Consider the following 20,606-nt stretch of genomic DNA (forward strand, 5'->3'; position numbering starts at 1 on the left):
GGAAGGGGTGGAACCAAAGGGAGGTGATGGACAGGTGAGAGGGCAGAATGGGAAGAAATGACTATAAGTAAGAGAACTCAATGATCATGCCAATAGGTTTGAGGCTACCCAGATGAAATGAGGTGCTGCTCCTCCAATATGTAAATGGCCTCCTCATGGCGGTAGAGGTGGCCACATGCTGCCACAATGGAAGGGGAAGTCAAGTTGCAGTGGGTGGCCAGCAGGAAATCCCACCTCTTATGGATGGAGTGACATGTTACATCCCTGATATACGTGGATTTCCATTGCAATATTAGCCAGAAGTGCCAAGGCTCTTTGACCATGAAATTTCCTGTCACAAACCCCACAGCTTTACTGTTGGCCATCGGTCACCCTGTCGCCTCAAGGCTTGGTTGCAGACTCTGCACTGCCGTCTTCAAAGGTGCTCCATCAGTGAAATGTTGCTGTTGTTGGCTGTGTGCTAGGTGTTCCAAGATTTCGGGTTCCACCCCAGCGTCCAGCGCTGGATCATCGGACAGTGCCTGGCGGCTGACCACAGGACTCTGAGCTCGTACGGGGTGAAGAGGGATGGAGACCCAGCCTTCCTCTATCTGCTGTCAGCCAAGATGGCCGGCCTGCCACGGCATCAGTACGAGGAGGACCAGGCCTTTGCTGTCATGTCCAACGGGGAGCCGCTGACCGACTTCTTCAGGAGGGAGAGTCTTCCGGCCAGTGAGAGGAGGAGTTGTAACACGTTACCAAGCAGATTACCTACAGTGAAAGGTGCGTCACCTCATCTAATCCACAGGGTTAAAGTGCAGTCAACAGGTGTCTCTCTGGAACTGTAGAGCAGTACAGCACAGATACAGGCCTTTGGTCTAACCAGACCATGCGGATCAAAACACCCACCCAGCTAATCCACTTCATTCTGCCCAATGAAGGCAGAATGAACTTTCCTTCATCGCTCCAAGCCCTGCCCCTCCATGTTCCTAACCTTCAATGGTACCGTTGTAAGTCTCTCTGCCACTTCCTCCAGCATCTCAATGCACACACCCACCACCTCTCAGTGAATGATCTGCCCGTCAGGTCCCTTTGAAATCTTTTCTCTCCCACTCTAAATCTGTGCCCCCTGGTTTTGAACACCTCTACTGAGGGACTGTTGCTGCCCACTTTATGTTATTTAGAGACACAACACGGTTACAGGCCCTTCCAGCGTGGTTGCAGGCCCGATTACAGGATTGTGCAGAAATACAGAGAGGCAGCAGAGAGATATAGATCGGTTAAGAGTGGGCAAGGGTCTGGCAGATGGAGTACAATGTCGGTAAATGTGAGGTCGTCCATTTTGGAAGGAAAAACGGAAGAGCAGATTATTCTTTAAATGGTGAAAAATTGCAGCTTGCTGCTGTGCAGAGAGACTTGGGAGTGCTTGTGCATGAATCACAAAAGGTTGGTTTACAAGTGTAAGCAGACTATCAGGAAGACAAATGGGATGCTGGCCTTCATTGCCAGAGGGATTAAATTTAAGAGCAGGAAGATTATCCTGCAACTGTACAGGGTACTGGTGAGGTCGACCAGGTTGATTCCAGAGATGAGGGGGTTAGGCTATGAAAGAGTTGCCTGGGATTGTACTTGCTGGAATTCAGAAGAATGAGAGGAGAAGCATTTAAAATTATGAAAGGGATAGATAAGATAGAGGCAGGAAAGTTGTTTCCATTAGTCGGTGAGACTAGAACTAGGAGACATGGCCTCAAGATTTGGGGAAGTAGATTTAGGACGGAAATGAGGAGAAACTGCTTTTCCCAGAGAGTGGTGAATCTGTGGAATTCTCTGCCCAGTGAAGCAGTGGAGGCTGCCTCAGTAAATATATTGACAACAAGGTTGGATAGATTTTTGCATAGTAGGTGAATTAAAGGTTATGGGGAAAAGGCAGGTAGGTGGAGATGAGTCCATGGCCAGATTAGCCGTGATCTCATTGAATGGCGAAACAGGCTCGACGGGCCAGATGGCTGACTCCTGCCCCTATTTCTTATGTTCTTATATTACCTTATTCTAGACCAACACACTGTGTAAGTGATCTGTTCTGTATAAAAAGTGTACAAGACAAGCTTTTCGCTGTAACTCAGTACATATGACAGTAATAAACCAATTTCAATTGCATCTTTAAAGACCCCATCAACCAGTTCGTGCCCTCTTCTCGTTGCTACCATCAGGGATGAGATACAGGAGCCTGAAGACACCCACTCAGTGATTCTTCCCCTCCACCATCAGATTTCTGAATCCATGAACAGTCCCTCATTATTCCGTTTTGTTCTGCACTATATATTTATTTTTGTTATTTATAGTAATTTTTGTCTTTGCACTGTGCTGCTGCGGAACGAATTTCTCTTCGTTTAGCTCTGATTGGAGGTGTTACACGCTAGCTTCAGAAAGGAGTTGGTAACTGGTGAGTCTGTGTGTGCCCCAGCAGGTGGAGTAGCTGCGATGCACAGGGAGGGAAGGATGGACGCCAGTAACAATCCGGAGCTGCTGTCACATCACCCACTTGTCTCACAGGAGGCAAGGAGCCAGCCCTTGCAGCAGCCTTCTCCCATGCAGGTAGGTACTCTCAAATCCGGGCAACATTCTCACCGTGTTAATGGTCGTTATTCGGCCTTACCCCTCATGCTGACCAAGTTGCATTTGGCTCATTTCCCTCTAATCCTTTCCTAGCCGTTACCTGTCCGTGTGTCTTGTAAGTGCGGAGAATGTTGAACCCCCCTCTACCTCCCTCTGACAGCTTGTTACCGAGATTTTCTGGGGATTAGTAGGGGACTTTCACCAAGGGAGTGTGAGTCTGTGGCACACACTTGGGAGAGAGTTGTCGATGCTGGGTCATGGACAGCATTTCCACCAGCAAGGTAGCTTAGTGGTTAGTGTGATGCTTTACGCCGGTGACCCAGGTTGAAACCTCGCTGTTTGTACATTCTCCCTGTGACAGTGTGGGATTCCTCTGTCACGTTCCAAGATCTACGATAAGTGTTAGGGTTAGTAAGTTCGGGCATGCTATGTTGACACTGGAAGTGAGGCGACCCCTGCGGGCTGCCCCCAGCACACCCTCAGACTGTGTCTGTCATTGATACAACCAACACATTTCACTGTAACTGTGATAAATAAAGTTAATCTAATCTATTCTAAACTTGAAATGCTTATGTGTAGAAGTGCTGGGAGACGGGTGTCCGGTGGTCGGCTTGAAATGCTCATGTGTAGAAGTGCTGGGAGACGGGTGTCCGGTGGTCGGCATGCACCTGATGGCTGAATGCCCTGCGTCCGTGTTGAGTGGAGGTGGAGGAAGCAGACACGGAGAGGCAAATGCCTTCCTCCTGCTCCTGTTGATGTTGTAAGGTGACGGTGTTCTCTCCAAGCCTCCTCAATCACGGTGTTTTTTCTTTCTGTCTGACAGAAAGGTTGGGCCTGCGCGCAGTGTACCTTCATAAACAAACCCACGCGGCCTGGCTGTGAAATGTGCAGCAGTCCCCGGCCGCAGGACTACGTGGTGCCGGAGGAGTACGCACTCGGCGACAAGGAGTTCTGTCGGATGCTGCAGGAGGAGGCGTTGCTGAGATCACAGCAGGTATAGTACAGTAGGGAACAGGCCCTTTCACCCACAGCCAATTAAATTAGTAATCAAATGGCTGACTAGTCGCTTTTGCCTCTATAATGGCTATGTCCTTCCATTTTCCTCACATTCCTGTGCCTATTTAAAAGTCTTTTAGAAGTCTCTAATGTCTCTGCCTCTACCACTACCCCAGGCAGCGCATTCCACTCACCCACTTCTCTGAGGAAAAAAACTTGCCCCTCACATCTCCTTTGAAATTACCCCCTCTCACCTTCAATGCCTGCCCTCAACTCTGGAAAAAGAAACTGTCTGTCTACTCTATCTATGCCTTTCATAATCGTATAAACCTCCATCAGATCTCCCCCCAGCCTCCACCACTCCAGCAAAATCAACCCGTTTGCTGGTTATAGCACACACCCTCTAATCCAGGCAGCATCCTGGTAAACCTCTTCTGCACTCTCTCCAAAGCCTCTGCATCCTTCCTATAACGTGGTGACCAGAACTGTATGCAATATTCCAGATGTGGCCTAACCAGAGTTTTATAAAACTGTAACATAACTTCCTGACTTTTGAACTTAATGCTTTGACCAATAGAGGCAAGCAAGTGAAACTATCTTCCTGAACCATACGCACTGGCATCGATTGGGCTCTCAGAAACGCCCCCGAGCATCCCACTAATGGCGTATGTGTTACCCAGCATCCATAGCAGCAATAAAACCTCCCTATCACTGGGATGGAGTTGAGCCTGCTATTATATACCAACAGTAATAGGTCCTCAGGTGTGTGTCAGTGCCTGGAAAATGATCATGGTGTTTAGAGGTTGTTATGTGCGAGTGAGGTGGGTGATCTGTGCCCAGAATGAATATCAAACAGTATAGCTCAGGAACAGGCCCTTTGGCCCACAATGCTGTGCTGAACTAATCTAAATAGTAGTAACAGCTTCCTCCCCTTCACCATCAGATTTCTGAGCTGCCCATTAACTTACTTAATCCCATCACCCCTAAGGCCACAGACAGCAGCTCGCCAGAGCCCTCTGTCCTGATTCAGTGTTTCACACTGTCCCCAGCTGTAGCCCATCTTCTTGGTGTCAGACCCTTCCTCTCCCAGGGATGAGGTCTTCGGAGCTTCTGTTGGTGTTTCTGTGACTGGGCTTGTACAGGATGGGCTTGCTAGCAACTAAAAAATGACATTAAGAAGGAAAAGATGGAATATGAAAGTAAGCTAGCAAATAATATTAAAGAGGATACCAAAAGTTTCTTCAGATACATAAAGTGTAAAAGAGAGTTGAGAGTGGGTATCAGACCACTGGAGAGGTGGTTATAAGCCAGTTAGTCTGACCTCGGTGGTTGGGAAGACGCTGAGAGTCGTTTGTTAAGGATGTGGTTTCGGGCTACTTGTATGCACATAATAAAGTGTCGCATAAGGTGTAGCTTGTTGCTTAACAAGCTACGAGCCCACGATATTACAGGAAAGATTCTAGCATGGATAAAGCAGTGGCTGATTGGCAGGAGGCAAAGAATGGGAATAAAGGGAGCTTTTTCTGGTTGGCTGCCAGTGACTAGTGATGTTCCACAGGGGTCTGTGTTGGGACCAGCTCTTTTTCACATTATATGTCAATGACTTTGATGACGGAACTGTTGGCTTTGTTGCAAAGTTTGTAGATGATATTAAGATAAGTTGAGGGGCAGGTAGTTTTGAGGAACTAGAGAAGCTGCAGAAGGACATGGACAGATGGGGGAATGGGCGAAGAAGTAGCAGATGGAATACATGGTGGGGAAGTGCATGTCATAATAAACTGACAGAACAGACTCAATGGGCCAAATGGCCTAATTCTGCTCCTATATCATATGATCTTATTCTCAACTCTTCTCCTCTCGCAGCTGGACTTGTGTCTGTCCATGGCAGAGTTATGAACACAAAATCGTTATTCCTTTTCTTTGCACTAAGTGTGCAAGTTACAGTAATTTTTTTGTCTTTGCAATATACTGCTGCCACAAAACAAATTTCACATCATATAAGCAACTGCTAATAAACCTGATTCTGGTCCTAAACTTGTGCCAACAGGCCACAGCAAATTTCAAAAATGAAAATGTATGCAGTGGATAAAGTTGATCCTTGAACGCTGTAATTTCCAATCCCTGGGTGACAGAAATCGGTTGATAAATTGTTGGATAAGAAAGGAGCACGAAGTGTGGGGTCACTGCAGGAAGGTGGTGCAGGGATCAAGGCTCAGGGCCAGGAACGTGAATAGGAAAGGTATAGAGGGATGCAGGCCAAACCATGGGGGCAGGCACCTGGGTCAGTATAGTCATTGAGCTGAAAGGCCTCTTTCCATGCCTAGCAGACACAAATGGCTCCTCTTACTGTTTGCTGGTGTTTGTAGTTTCAGGGACAGAGCACAACGATGTTTGTGCTGACAAATTCTCAGTCTGACAGTACACCCACGTACCAGACTAACTTTGCTTGTAACCAGCTGGCAAGCGGGCCTGTGTGTCCCTGATGCACTCTGATTGTTTCTCTTAGCCCCAGTGAGCATTAAATCTCTACCTTGGCACTTTGAAATGAGCAGATTCTTAGTCACAGAGTCACACAACATCGAAAACAGGTCCTTTGGTCAACTTGTCCTTGCCTACCAAACTGCCCAGCAGAGCAATCCCATTTGACCCTTATCCTCTAATGGATCTGTCCAAGTGTTTAAGTTTATAATTGTACCCACCTCTGGAAACTCATTCCACATGCCCACCACCCTCTGTACCCCTCACATACCTTTTATTTATTTGGAGATACAGTGCGAAATGGGCCCTAACAGCACTGCCCAGCTGCTATTTTACATGAGTCTAAGCCCAGGACAATTTAGAATGCCCTGTTAACCTACTAACTGATACGAATTTGGAATGTGGGAGGAGGCCCACGCGGTCGTGGCAAGAATGTACGAACCTCCTTACGGACGGTGCTGAAGTTGAACGAATGCCGGTGCCCTGAGCTGTAACGGTGTCACACTAACTGCAACACTACTGTGGTGCCCAGGTCTTCCCCTTCTCACTTTAAGCTGAACCATCTGAGCCCCTCAGCATTTTATAAACCTCTACAACAGGGTGTCCACTGACCCCTTGCTTAATGGTATTGGTCCTTGGCATAACGACTGGAAACCCTTCACCCTCCTTCACTGCATGAAAGAGTCACTATTCAGCTTCTCCTGCAAACTTCAGCCCTCCAGACCTGGTAACATCCTTGTGAGTTCTTCTGGCACTCTGTCCAGCTGAATGACATCCTCGTAGCTGGTGACCAGAACTGCCCACAATACTACCAGTGGAGAATCACTGTGACATGATGTCCCAACTCCTGTACTCACTGCCCTGACTGGCGAGGGCCCTCTTCACCATGCTACCTACCTGTCTCCATTTTCAGGGAATCATATGCCCACACCCCTCAGTCTCTCTGGAGTGTTTGATGGCTGTGGCCTGTACTCACTGGAGTTTAGAAGCATAAGGGGAAATCCCATAAACCCTGCTGAATATTGAAAGGCCTAAGTGTGGAGAGGATGTTCCTACGGTGGGGATGTCTAGGACCAGAGGGCACAGCGGCAGAATGCAAGGAAGGCCCTTTCGAAGAAATGAGCATGAATTTCTTTAGCTAGAAGGTGGTGAATCTGTGGAATTCACATGCAGGCCAAGTCGCTGGGTGTATTTAGAGATTGACAGGTACTAGATTAGTCAGGGTGTCAAAGGTCACAGGGAGAAGGCAGGAGAATGTGGTTGAGAGGGATAATAAATCAGCCATTATGGAATGGTGGAGCAGAACTTGACTCAATGGTCTTAATAGACACTGTATAGGACAGTCTCCAGGCTCCTGCCATTCATTCATTCTCCTCTTGCTTTTTGTTTGAATCAACAGGAGAAAGGAAGAATGGAGGCGTGGTTGCCCACTTTAGACCAGCTCAAACTGACCCCGGCAGGGACTGACAGGCTGCCGTCTTCCAATTGACCTGCAGCTCCCCTCACCCATCCACTGGTGCGGCGAGGAGGGAGGACGTTCCCAGCTTTTACCAGTACTGAGACTCTGAAGCTGCCCCCACATATCAACCTCAGCACAGGGCCGCACGGATGACCCACGCACCGCTGAGAGCTTTCAAAACCGGCCGGCACACAGCATGTATATTACTCCCAGAATGTAAAATTATAGAAATCTTAGCCTAAAGTCTCTATTTTGTTGTTTGTTTTTATGGTCAAATTAAAGTCAAAACACTCTGTGAATTATTGTTGGTTGTTTAATTTCAGTTTGTATTTTTGGTTCTGCCTGAGTCCTGTCCCACCTCAGGTCGGGTAGGAGTTCATAGATTTAACACACGAGGAAGCTGATTGTTAGCCCAAGTTACAGTCAGAATCATTATCACTGTTGAGAATTTTGATGGCAGCAACACAGTGCAAGCATAACAAATTGCTGTAAGACGCAGGAGCAGAATGCAGCCATTCGACCCACCGAGTCTGCTTCACCACCTTCCAGGTATAAAAAATAAATAAGTTGTGCAAATAGTGAGGTGGTGTTCATGAACTGTTCAGAAATCAAAAAGTGGAGAGGAGAATCCCAAGAGAGAATCTTCAAACTCTGGAAATCTGAGCTTCACACACAATATGCTGGAGGAACTCAGCAGGCCAGGCAGCTTCTATGGAAAAGAGTCCAGTCGATGGTTTAGTTCTCATCCTGAAATGTCAACTGTATATTTTTCCATAGACTGCCTGGCTTGCTGAGTTCCTCCAGCATTTTGTATGTGTTGCTCGGAGAGGAGGAAACATTGAGAGCATTTCTTCAGGTTCCTGTAAGCCATCCTTGATTGTATCAGTGAGAAGAGGGCATGTCCTGGGTGGTGAGGGTGATGGATGCTGAATGGCCTTCTGAAGATTACCTTAATGATCTAGTGCCCATGATGGAGCTGCCTGAGTTTACAACCCTCTGAGGTGAGATTTGTTTTGCAGCAGTTGTCCAGTGTAAAGACATGAAATTACTATAAATTATGAAATTAGTAAATAGTCCAAAACCAAAAGGAATAATGAAGTAGTGTTCATGGACGATTCCGAAATCTGATGAAGGGGAAGGCCTTGTTGAGTGTGGGTCTTCAGGCTCCTGTATCTCCTCCCTGATGACAGAAATAAGGTTTGTTCTGGATGGTTAGAGTCCTTAATGATGGAAGCGCTACCTTTTGACGATCTGTGTTGGTGGGGAGTCTAGTGCCTGTCACATGGCATGGGAACAGACCCCTTCAGTATAACTGCTCCTTGCTTATCTAAGCTAGTCCCAGTTGGCCCATAACCCTCTACACCTTCCCTATTTGTGTACCTGCCCATCTTGCCCAGGTTCCTAGCTCCTTCCCTGTGACCCTGACAATTGTTTGTTAAATGTGAATTAGATTCTCCTTCCTGTTCAGCTAAATTCTGTGTCCTCGGGAAAACCATTCTCCTTTATTAATTCTTCAAAAGATTGTGAGCAGCTTTGAATTTTCATTTCAATACCCCGAGCTTTAAGGAACACAAACATGTTTGTCTGTGTCTCCATGTGTATATTTTCTGTCGCCTTCCCAGTTCTGAGTCAGTTAGGTACAGTTGCTAGGAAAAATTTGTGAACCCTTTGAAATGACCTGTTTTTCTTCATTAATAAGTGGTCTAATCCTCATCGAAGTCACAATAATAGAGAAAGACAATCTGCCTAAACTAATACACACAAACAACTGTACTACTTCCCGTCACTACTGAGTACATCATTTAAACAATCACTGTCTAGGTTCATAAATGTATGTGAACCTCTGAGGTAATGTCTTCTACAAAAGCTATTTGCAGTCAAGTGTTCCAGTCAATGAGATGAGACCGGAGGTGTGAGTTGTAGAAGAGACCTGCTCTATTAATAGACACACAAAGTCAGGTTACTGGCAGAGCTTGCTCTTAAGAAAGATCTGTTTATGTGCACCATACCTTGATCAAAACTACTTTCAGAGGACCTTAGAAGGATCGTAAAGAAGCATGAAGCTGGAAAAGGCTGTAAAAGCATTTCTAAAGATTAGTGTTCATCAGAAATTGTCTCCAAATGGAGGAAACTCAGTACTGTTGTTGCTCTCCCTAGGAGTGGGCGTCCTGCAAAGATCACACCAAGAGTACACTATGCAGTGCTGAAGGAGCTGAAAACCCATGGGTAACAGCAAACAGACCTGCAGAAATCTCTAGAACTTGCTGGAATCTCTGTTCATGTGTCCACTGTAAGAAAAGCACTGAACAGGAATGATGTTCATGGAAAAACTAGATGGTGGATTTGGAGAGGTTGTGTGGGGGTATTCAGAACTAGAATGCACAGCCTCAGAGTTGAGGGGTGACCTTTTAGAACAGAGATAAGGAGAATTTTTAGCCAGAGAGCGGTGAATCTGTGTAATGCCCTGCCACGGACTGCGGTGGAGGCCACGGCTGTGGGTACATTTAAGGTGGAAGTTGATAGTTTCCTGATAGGTCAGGGCATCAAAGGATATGGTGAGAAGGCTGGTGTATGGGATTGAGTGGGATCTGGGATCAGCCATGATGGAATGGTGGAGCAACTCAATGGGTGAATAGTTCCTATGTCTTATGGCCTAAAGGACACCTCGGAGGAAACCACTACTCTCCAAAAAAAATTGCTGCATGTCTCAAGTTTGCAAAATACCCTCTGAATACTCCACAACACTTCTGGGACAATGTTCTGTGGACAGATCTGAGAAAAGTTGAACTTTTTGGCAGAAATGCAAGTTGTTATGTTTGGAGGAAAAGGGGCACTGCACACCAACACAAAAACCTCATCCAACTGTGAAGCACAGTGGAAGGAGCATCATGGTTTGGGGCTGCTTTGTTGCCTCAGGACCTGACAGCTTGCAATCATTGAGGGAAAAATGAATTCAAAACTGTATCAAAACTTTTTACAGGAGAACGTCAGGGTGGCGGTCCGTCATCTAAAGCTTAATAGAAGTTGGATAATGTAGGAGTTAGGAGTGAAGCTGAAAGGCAGGACCTCCAGGGTGACAATCTCGGGATTGCTACCTGTGCCACGTGCGAGTGAGGCGAAGAATAGAATGATTATGCACATTAATACGAGGCTGAGAGCATGGTGCAGGAAGGAAGGGTTCAGGTTTTTGGATAATTGGTCTTTGTTCCAGGGACATTGGGATCTGTTTCGAAGGGACGGTCTACATCTGAACTGGAGGGGTACTAACATTCTTGCAGGAGTGTTTGCCAGTGCTGCTCGGGGGGGTTTAAACTAGATGTGCAGGGGGCAGGGATCCAGATCCAGAGGGTTGGTCAGAAGGAGCATGGGGTTAAATGTGTAGAAGGTTTGGGTGATCTTGAGAAGGTCATCAAAATTCAGGGTGCAATTAGCCCGATGGAAGTTCAAGGAGCTGGGTTAGGTACAGTAGACAGTGTTTTAAGCAAAGAGAGGAGGAATGGGCTCAGAATTCTATTCTTGAATGCGCGTAGTGTCAGAAATAAGACAGATGAGCTTGAAGCTCAGATGAAAATGGGGAACTATGATATTGTTGGGATAACGGAGACATGGCTGCAAGGGGATCAGGCCTGGGAATTGAGTGTACCAGGGTATACGTGCTATCGTAGAGACAGAAATATGGGAAGAGGGGGTGGTGAGGAATGAGATTCAGTCCTTAGCAAGAGGTGACTTGGGAACAGGGGAAGTAGAGTCTGTGTGGATTGAGCTGAGGAACAGTAAGGGTAAAAAGACCCTAATGGGTATTGTGTACAGGCCCCCAAACAGCAGCGTGGATATTGGGTACAAGTTGATTAGGGAGTTAACATTGGCATGTGCTAAAGGTAATGCAGTCATTATGGGAGATTTCAACATGCAGGTGAACTGGGAGAATCAGGTAGGTGCTGGACCCCAGGATAGGGAGTTTGTGGAGTGTCTAAGGGATGTATTTTTGGAACAGTTTGTGCTTGAGCCAACCAGGAACGAGGCTATTTTGGACTTGGTGATGGGTAATGAACAGGAATTGATAAGTGATCTTGAAGTAAAGGAGCCAATAGGAAGTAGTGATCATAACATGATAAGTTTTTATCTACAATTTGAGAGGGATAAGGGCAGATCAGAGTTGTCAGTGTTGCAATTAAATAAAGGAGACTACGGAGCCATGAGGGAAGAGCTGGCCAAAGTTAAATGGGCGAATGCCCTGGCAGGAAAGACAGTGGATCAGCAGTGGCAGATATTCTTGGGCATAATACAAAAGATGCAAAAGCAGTTCATTCCAATGAGAAGGAAGGATTCAAAGAGGGGGAAGGGGCCACAGTGGTTGACAAAGGAAGTCAGAGATTGTGTAGCATTAAAGAAAAAGAAGTATGACAGGGCTAAGATGAGTGGGAATACAGATGATTGGGTAAGTTTTAAGGAACAGCAGATCTTAACTAAAAAAGCAATACGGAGAGAAAAAAATCAGGTATGAGCTCAGTCTAGCCAGGAATATAAAAGGGGATAGCAAAAGCTTTTTTAGCTATGTGAAGAGAAGGAAGATAGTTAAGAACAATGTTGGCCCCTTGAAGAATGAATTGGGAGAAATTGTTATGGGAAACAGGGAAATGGCAACAGAATCTAAAGCGTACTTTAGATCTGTCTTCACCAGGGAGGACACAAGCAATCTCCCAGATGTATGGATGGGCCAGGGTCATAAGATATCAGAGGAATTGAGACAGATTGACATTAGGAAAGAAACTGTGATGAGTAGACTGATAGGACTGAAGGCTAATAAATCCCCGGGTCCAGATGGTCTGCATCCGAGGGTTCTAAAAGAGGTGGCTCAGGAAATTGCGGATGCATTGGTGATCATTTTCCAATGTTCCTTAGATTCAGGATCAGTTCCTGAAGATTGGAGAGTGGCTAATGTTGTCCCACTTTTCAAGAAGGGAGGGAAGGAGAAAACGGAGAACTATCGCCCTGTTAGCCTAACGTCAGTCGTGGGGAAGATGCTTGAGTCCATTATTAAGGACGAAATAGTGGCACATCTTGATGGCAGAAATAGGATTAGGCCGAGCCAGCATGGATTTACCAAGGGCAAATCATGCTTGACTAATCTGTTGGAGTTTTTTGAGGGTGTAACAAGGATGTTAGATGAGGGTAAGCCAGTGGATGTTGTGTACCTAGATTTTCAGAAGGCATTCGATAAGGTGCCACATAGGAGATTGGTGAGTAAAATCAGAGCTCATGGCATTGGGGGCAGGGTTTCAACATGGATAGAAAACTGGTTGGCAGATAGAAAGCAAAGGGTAGCAGTGAATAGGTGTTTCTCGGACTGGCTGGAGGTGACTAGTGGGGTACCACAGGGCTCTGTATTGGGACCACAGCTCTTTACGATTTATGTCAACGATTTAGACGAGGGCATTGAAAACTATATCAGCAAGTTTGCTGACGATACTAAACTAGGTGGCAGTGTGACATGCGAAGAGGACGTTAGGAGAATACAGGGAGACTTGGATAGGCTGGGTGAGTGGACAGATACTTGGCAGATGTCATTCAATGTGAATAAATGTGAAGTTATCCACTTTGGAAGCAGGAACAAGAGGGCAGAGTATTGTCTGGACGGTGTAGAGTTAGGTAAGGGAGAAATGCAAAGAGACCTAGGAGTCCTAGTTCACCAGTCAATGAAGGTGAATGAGCAAGTGCAACAGGCAGTGAAGAGGACAAATGGAATGTTGGCCTTTGTTACAAGGGGAATTGAGTACAAGAGCAAGGATGTCCTTTTGCATTTGTACAGGGCCCTGGTGAGACCACACCTGGAATATTGTGTACAGTTTTGGTCTCCAGGTTTAAGGAAGGACATTCTGGCAATTGAGGAAGTGCAGCGTAGATTCACTAGGTTGATTCCTGGGATGGCAGGGCTGTCTTACGCAGAGAGATTGGAGAGATTGGGCTTGTACACGCTGGAATTGAGGAGATTGAGGGGGGATCTGATTGAAACGTTTAAGATAATTAAAGGATTTGATAGGATTGAGGCAGGAAATATGTTCCAGATGTTGGGAGAGTCCAGTACCAGAGGGCATGGATTGAGAATAAGAGGTCAGTTATTTAAAACAGAGTTGAGGAAGAGCTTCTTCTCCCAGAGAATTGTGGAGGTGTGGAATGCACTACCTCGGAAGACGGTGGAGGCCAATTCTCTGGATGCTTTCAAGAAGGAGCTAGATAGATATCTGATGGATAGGGGAATCAAGGGATATGGGGACAAGGCAGGGACTGGGTATTGATAGTGAATGATCAGCCATGATCTCAGAATGGCGGTGCAGACTCGAGGGGCCGAATGGTCTACTTCTGCACCTATTGTCTATTGTCTATTGTAACAGGACGATGATCTGAAACACAAGAGTAAATCAACAACAGAATGGTTTAAAAAGAAGAAAATTTGTATTTTGGAATGGCCAAGTCAGAGTCCAGACCTTAATACAACTAAAATGATGTGGCATGACCTGAAGTGGGCTGTTCATGCAAGGTTTCCCAGAAATATTGATAAACTGAAACAGATTTGTATAGAGGAATGGTCTAAAATTCCTCCTCCTTATTGTGCAGCTACAGGAAACGTTTGATGGAGATTATTGCTGCTAAAGGAGGTTCTACCAGTTATTACATACAAGGGTTCACATACTTTTTCCAACCTGGACTGAATGTGTTCAATAAAAACACGAAAAGTACAACTGTTTGTGTGTGATTGGTTTAGGCAGATTGAGTTTGTCTGTTATTGTGAATCAGATGAAGATCAGAGCTCATTCATGAGTAACTAATGCAGAAACCCAGGTAACTGCAAAGGGTTAAAACTTTTTCTTGCAACTATATTAAATTATGGACGGTTACAGATTTCTTGTAACTCTTGTGGGACATTATCCCTCTGGACCTGGTTACTGTGAATAGATATGTTGTACAAACTGTTTTGAACGCCGTCCATGTGGATAATTACTCTTCATCGGGATGATGTAGTATGTGGTATTGGTTTTAGTATATTACTGTCACATCCCGAGATACAGTGAAGAGTTTGTCTTGCATACTGATTGATCCGTTACGCAGGGGGTTGCGCTGGGATACGGTAAAACAATAACTGCAGAATGAAGTGTAATGGCTGCAGAACAAAGGCAGCAAACCATTAACACACAGAATTCTGCAGACGCTAGAAACTGGGAACACACAAGGTGCTGGACGAGTGGAGTAGATCAGGTGGCATCCAAGGAGAGGGAGAAACGGTGGCCATTTCCAGCTCACCAAGTCGACTCTTTATTCCTGGGTGACCTGCTGAGCTGAGTGTGCTGCTCTGAGAGAGTGCAGGGCAGGAAAACAAAGTGCGAGATCGTAACGAGATAGATTGTGAGGCCAAGACTGCGAAATGGCCGTTGGAGAGTCAGATGACAGTGGGCTGGAACACCCTCCTCCTACACCAGAGGATGGCAATGGTCCGTGGGGATGAACTTCTCCAGGGATGGGGAGGGATTGCCTTCCCAGTGCAGTTTCCCTCCCAGAACGAACTCCTACCACACTGCATGGCTCTAGGTGACTGAAACAACATAGCCATTGTGCTATAGAAGGCTATTCAGCCCATCAAGTTTCTGCTGGTTGTAATAATTGCTAATTGCTTTATCATTGTCATGCATACTAAAAGCTCTGTTAACGTGCAACCCAGACAGATGATTCCCTTTGGCCCAACTCATCCATGCTGACCATATTGTTCATCTGCACGAAGGCGAAAGAGGCCAGTTTGCTTTGTCACATGTGCTGTGAACTGCATCAATGACCAGCACAGTCCTCCTACCAAAGAACTTTATAAGAAGAGAGTTGAGCTTCAAATGGAACATAGTTTACTATTATCTTCTTCAATTGAAAATCAATTAATTAGGACCAGGGCTCAATTCTATATTCACAGTGATCGAACTGGTAAACTGTTAACTAATCAATTAAAAGCTATTTCGACTAAGCGACAAATTATTAAAATTCGTAAACAAGACGGTAATTTAACTACTGATCATAAAGAAATCAATAATACTTTTCAAGATTTTTATAAATCTTTATATCAATCAGAATTTGATGGTGACCTGTCCATGATGGATAATTTTTTTAACAATCTGAATATTCCTAAACTGATAGATGAAGATCGCAGCTTGTTAGATGCTCCTATCTCTATGGTCGAAATAGGAGAGGCTATCTCATCAATGAATTCAGGGAAAGCTCCTGGTCCTGATGGTTATATTGTAGAATTTTTTAAAACTTTTTCTTCTTTGCTTTCCCCTTGGTTATGTGAAATTTTTAATGATGCGTTTGCTAAGAAGAGATTACCTCAATCTTTTTATGAAGCTAATATCTCTCTAATTCTTAAAAAAGATAAAGATCCTACTTTATGTGCATCTTATCGCCCTATATCATTATTAAATGTAGATTCTAAGATTCTTACAAAAATTTTAGCCATTAGATTAGAAAAGGTACTATCACAGATTATTTCAGAAGATCAAACTGGTTTCATTAGGAATCGGTATTCCTTTTTTAATGTTAGAAAATTGATTAATATAATTTATACTTCACCACCCACAATCTCAGAATGTGTTATCTCATTAGATGCTGAAAAAGCTTTTGATAGAGTTGAATGGACATACTTATTTAATACATTGAGAAATTTTAATTTTAGTCCCAACTTCATATCATGGATTAAATTAATATATTATAAACCTGTTGCTTCTGTTCTTACAAATAATTATAGATCCTCTTTTTTTCAATTATCTCGTGGTACGAGACAAGGCTGTCCCTTAAGTCCTTTATTATTTAATATCGCATTAGAACCTTTAGCCATTGCTATTCGTGAATCTTCTAATATTTTTGGTATTACCCGTAATGAGAAGTTATACAAATTATCACTTTACGCTGATGACTTGCTGTTATATATTTCTGACCCTGACAGGTCTATTCCCGCTATTTTATCCTTGTTGGCTCAATTTGGTAGCTTTTCTGGTTATAAACTAAACTTGGATAAGAGTGAATTATTTCCCTTAAACGCACAAACTTTATTGAATGACAGGATACCATTTAAAGTTGTTACTGATAACTTTACCTATTTAGGTATAAAAATTACCAAGAAATATAAAGATTTATTTAGACTGAATTTTTTAACTATGCTTCATCAAATTCAACAACTTACTACAAGATGGTCTCCCTTATTCTTATCATTAATTGGTTGGATTAATGCTATTAAAATGATGATTTTACCGAAATTTTTATACTTATTTCAAGCCTTACCAATTTTTATTCCTAAATCTTTTTTCGATAACATTGATTCAAAAATTTCCTCATTTGTGTGGCAAAATAAAAATCCCAGGTTAAGTAAAAAGCAATTACAAAAATCTAAAAAAGATGGTGGTTTAGCTTTACCTAACTTTAGATTTTATTATTGGGCAAATAATATTCGTAACTTAATGTATTGGAAATTAGATTTGGATTCACCACTGTGCCCACAGTGGGTAAATTTGGAATGTAATGAGGTAAAGGGATATTCTCTATTCTCTGTTCTTGGTTCTTTTCTTCCTGCTGATTTAGTTAAATTTAATAAACAGATATCTAATCCTGTTATCAAACATACATTACGAATTTGGTTTCAATTTCGTAAGTTTTTTACTCTGAAAAACTTTGTTCTTGATAGCCCTATCTTACTTAATTTTTTTTTCAAACCTTCCTGGACAGATCAAGCTTTTAACATATGGAAAAGGAAAGGTATAAAATGTTTTCGTGATCTTTTTTTTGAAGATACTTTGATGTCCTTTGACCAACTTTCCAACAAATTTAAATTACCTAAATCTAACTTTTTCAGATATCTACAAATCAGAAATTTTTTACATAAAGTTCTACCATCTTTTCCCAATTCAACTTCAGTGGATTTCTCAGATTTGATTTTTACCTTAAACCCTTGTCAGAAGGGATTAGTAGCTTTTATTTATAATATGATTATGAAGATACAACCAGAAATATCAGATAGAATTAAACAAGAATGGGAAAAAGAACTTCGATATAATATTTCAACAGATAAATGGGAAAATTTTTTACAAATGGTTAATTCCTCTTCTATATGTGCTAAACATGCTTTAATACAATTTAAAATTGTACATAGAGCTTATATGTCTAAAGATAAGCTTGCTCGATTTTACTCTTATATTAACCCTCAATGTGACAGGTGTCATCTAGAAGTGGCTTCATTGACCCACATGTTTTGGTCATGTCCCACTTTACATAACTATTGGAAGGACATATTTGTTACCATTTCTTCAATTTGGAATATCGATTTACAACCTCATTTTATTACTGCAATTTTTGGTATACCAAATGAGGATGGTATTCAGTTTTCCCCTTCAATCAGACGAATGATTGCTTTTGTAACATTAATGGCCAGAAGGTCTATATTACAAAACTGGAAAGAAGTAAATCCTCCTACCACGTCTCAGTGGCTTTCTCAAACTATTTCATATCTAAGTTTGGAAAAAAATTAGAAGCACTATTTTTGACTCATCAGTCAAATTTGAGGAAACTTGGGGACCGTTTATTCGGCATTTTCATATGAATTAATCTGACCTTTTCTAGACCTTCTTTCTGCTTATTCTTGTTCAGGTATGGAGTTCCGGAGTTTTTTTCTGACACTATCACATACTTATAAACTGTTACTATTGCCCATGTTAGTTTAGTTTAGTGTTTTTTTTTTATCAACATACATTTTCTTTCACTTATTTTCAATTTTTTTTTTCTTTTTTGACGATTATTTTTGTTTTCTTTTCATATATAGTTATATAGACTTGATTGATTAATATACTTGTTTCTGTTGATGTTTTAATAGGATATTATTATCTTATTACCAATGTAATTTCAAGTCTATTGTATTCATAACCTATTCATTATTATGTTATGTTTTTTTTATATATATGAAACTTAATAAAAAGATTGAAAAAGAAAAGAAAGACCAGCACAGTCTGAGGCTGTGCCGGGGACAGTCCACTAGTGTTGCCACTCTTCCAGTGGTGGGGTATGGCGAGAGGGCAGGCCTAATGGGGTTGGGCCATGACTGGGATCCGCCATGATGGAATGGTGAAGCAGACTCGATGGGCTGAATGGCCTAATTCTGCTCCTGTGTGTTGTGGTCTTGCAGCATGCGCAGAAGTCACTAACCCTAACCGTTACGTCTTTGGACTGTGGGAGGAATCCAACGTGGTCGCAAGGAGAATGTCCAGGCTCCCTCTGGACAGCAGTTGGAGTTGGTGATCACTGGCGTTGTGAAGTGTTGTGCTTACTGATACGCAATTTGGCCCAAATCCCTCCCTGCCTTTCTTACCCAAGTAGGTCTGAAACAATGTCATTGTAGCCATCTCTAGCACCCCATTTCAGATCACCAGCACCCCCAGCATGGAGAAACTTTAAATCTCTCCTGTCTCACCATAAACCTTTGCCCTCCAGTTCCAAGCTCCCCTGCTCTGGGGAAAAAGCTGAAATCTATTTCTTTCAGCCTCCTATGTTCCAGTGAGGATAAACTCAGTCTATCCAACCTTTCCTCGTATGGAAATCTCTCAACCTCGGACGACATCTGGGTGAATCATTTCTATACTTTCTCTCTTGCTACCATATCCTTCCTGCAGTGCAACATGCCGTTCAACTTCTACACCGATCCTCAGCGGATGAAGTGCAACTTCTACACCGATCCTCAGCAGATGAAGTGCAACCTTCTCAAAGTCAGAGGCATAGATCAGATGGACAGTAACAGTGCTTTCCTGAGGGTAGTGGAGCCCAAAACTAGGGGGCACAGATCCAAGGTGAAAGGGGGAAGATTTAAAAAGGACACGAGGGACAACTTTTTCACACAGACGATGTTGAGTTCTGCAACAGATGGAATGGCCTTACAGAGTCCTGATCTTAACTAAGAACATAAGAAACAGGACCAGGAGTCGGCCATCCGGCCCGTCGAGCCTGCTCCGACATTCAATAAGATCACAGCTGATCTGGCCATGGACTCATCTCCACCTACCTGCCTTTTCCCCATAACCCTTAATTCCCCGACTATGCAAATAATCTGTCCAACCTTGTCTGAAATATATTTACTGAGGCAGCCTCCACTGCTTCCCTGGGCAGAGAATTCCACAGATTCACCACTCTCTGGGAAAAGCAGTTCCTCCTCATCTCCGTCCTAAATCTACTCCCCCGAATCTTGAGGCCATGTCTCCTAGTTCTAGTCTCACCCATCAGAGAAAACAATTTTGCTGCCTCTATTTTATCCATCCCTTTCATAATTTTATGTTTCTTTAAAATCTCCATAAGACCATAAGATATAGGAGCAGAAGTGGGCCATTCAGCCCATTGAGTCTGCTACACCGTTCAATCATGGGCTGATCCAATTCTTCCAGTCCTTCCCCTGCTTTCACCCCCATACCCTTTGATGCCCTGGCTAATCAAGAACCTAGCTATCTCTGCCTTAAATACACACAATGACTTGGCCTCCACAGCCACTCATGGCAACAAATTCCACAGATTTACCACCCTCTGACTAAAGTAATTTCTCTACATCTCAGTTCTAAAAGGACATCCTCCAAACGTGAAGTCATGCCTTCTTGTCCTAGACTCCCCTACCGTGGGAAATAACTTTGCCATTTCTAATCTCTTCAGGCCTTTTAACATTCGGAATGTTTCTATGAGATCTCCCTCATTCGCCTGAATTCCAGGGAATCCAGCCCGAGAGCTGGCAGACATTCCTCATACGGCCTAGAACTGCACACAGTACTCCAAGTCTGGTCTCACGAGTGCCTTATAGAACCTCAACGTCACATCCCGGCTCTTATATTCTATACCTCTAGAACAAAATGCCAACATTGCATTTGCCTGCTGCATCACTGACTCATCCTAGAGGTTTCAGGTGTCCTGCACAAGGACTCCCAAGTCCCTTTGCATCTCTGCATTTTGAATTCTCTCCCCATCTGAATAAATAGTCTGCCCATTTATTTCTTCCACTAAGGTGCATGACCATACACATTCC

General features: G+C 43.6%; 1 protein-coding gene across 6 annotated transcripts in view; it reads left to right on the forward strand.

The window, feature by feature from the left end:
• The window catches only part of shrprbck1r (sharpin and rbck1 related), a 90,589-nt gene that overhangs the window by 43,875 nt on the left and 26,108 nt on the right, over positions 1-20,606 (forward strand). For 5 of the 6 annotated variants that reach the window (XR_009512554.1, XM_059971591.1, XM_059971589.1 and 2 more), the window contains exons 6-8: positions 465-762; positions 2,444-2,574; positions 3,419-3,589. Coding sequence is in view for 5 of the 6 variants with exons in the window: in XM_059971591.1 (XP_059827574.1) it covers positions 465-762; positions 2,444-2,574; positions 3,419-3,589 (600 nt within the window). In the remaining variant the exon portion in view is untranslated. The remainder of the gene's footprint in view (positions 1-464; positions 763-2,443; positions 2,575-3,418; positions 3,590-20,606) is intronic. The other variant, XM_059971590.1, reaches the window with a different exon arrangement.

The sequence above is a fragment of the Hypanus sabinus genome, chromosome 6, assembly GCF_030144855.1.
Source record: "Hypanus sabinus isolate sHypSab1 chromosome 6, sHypSab1.hap1, whole genome shotgun sequence".
NCBI classification, from domain to species: domain Eukaryota; kingdom Metazoa; phylum Chordata; class Chondrichthyes; order Myliobatiformes; family Dasyatidae; genus Hypanus; species Hypanus sabinus.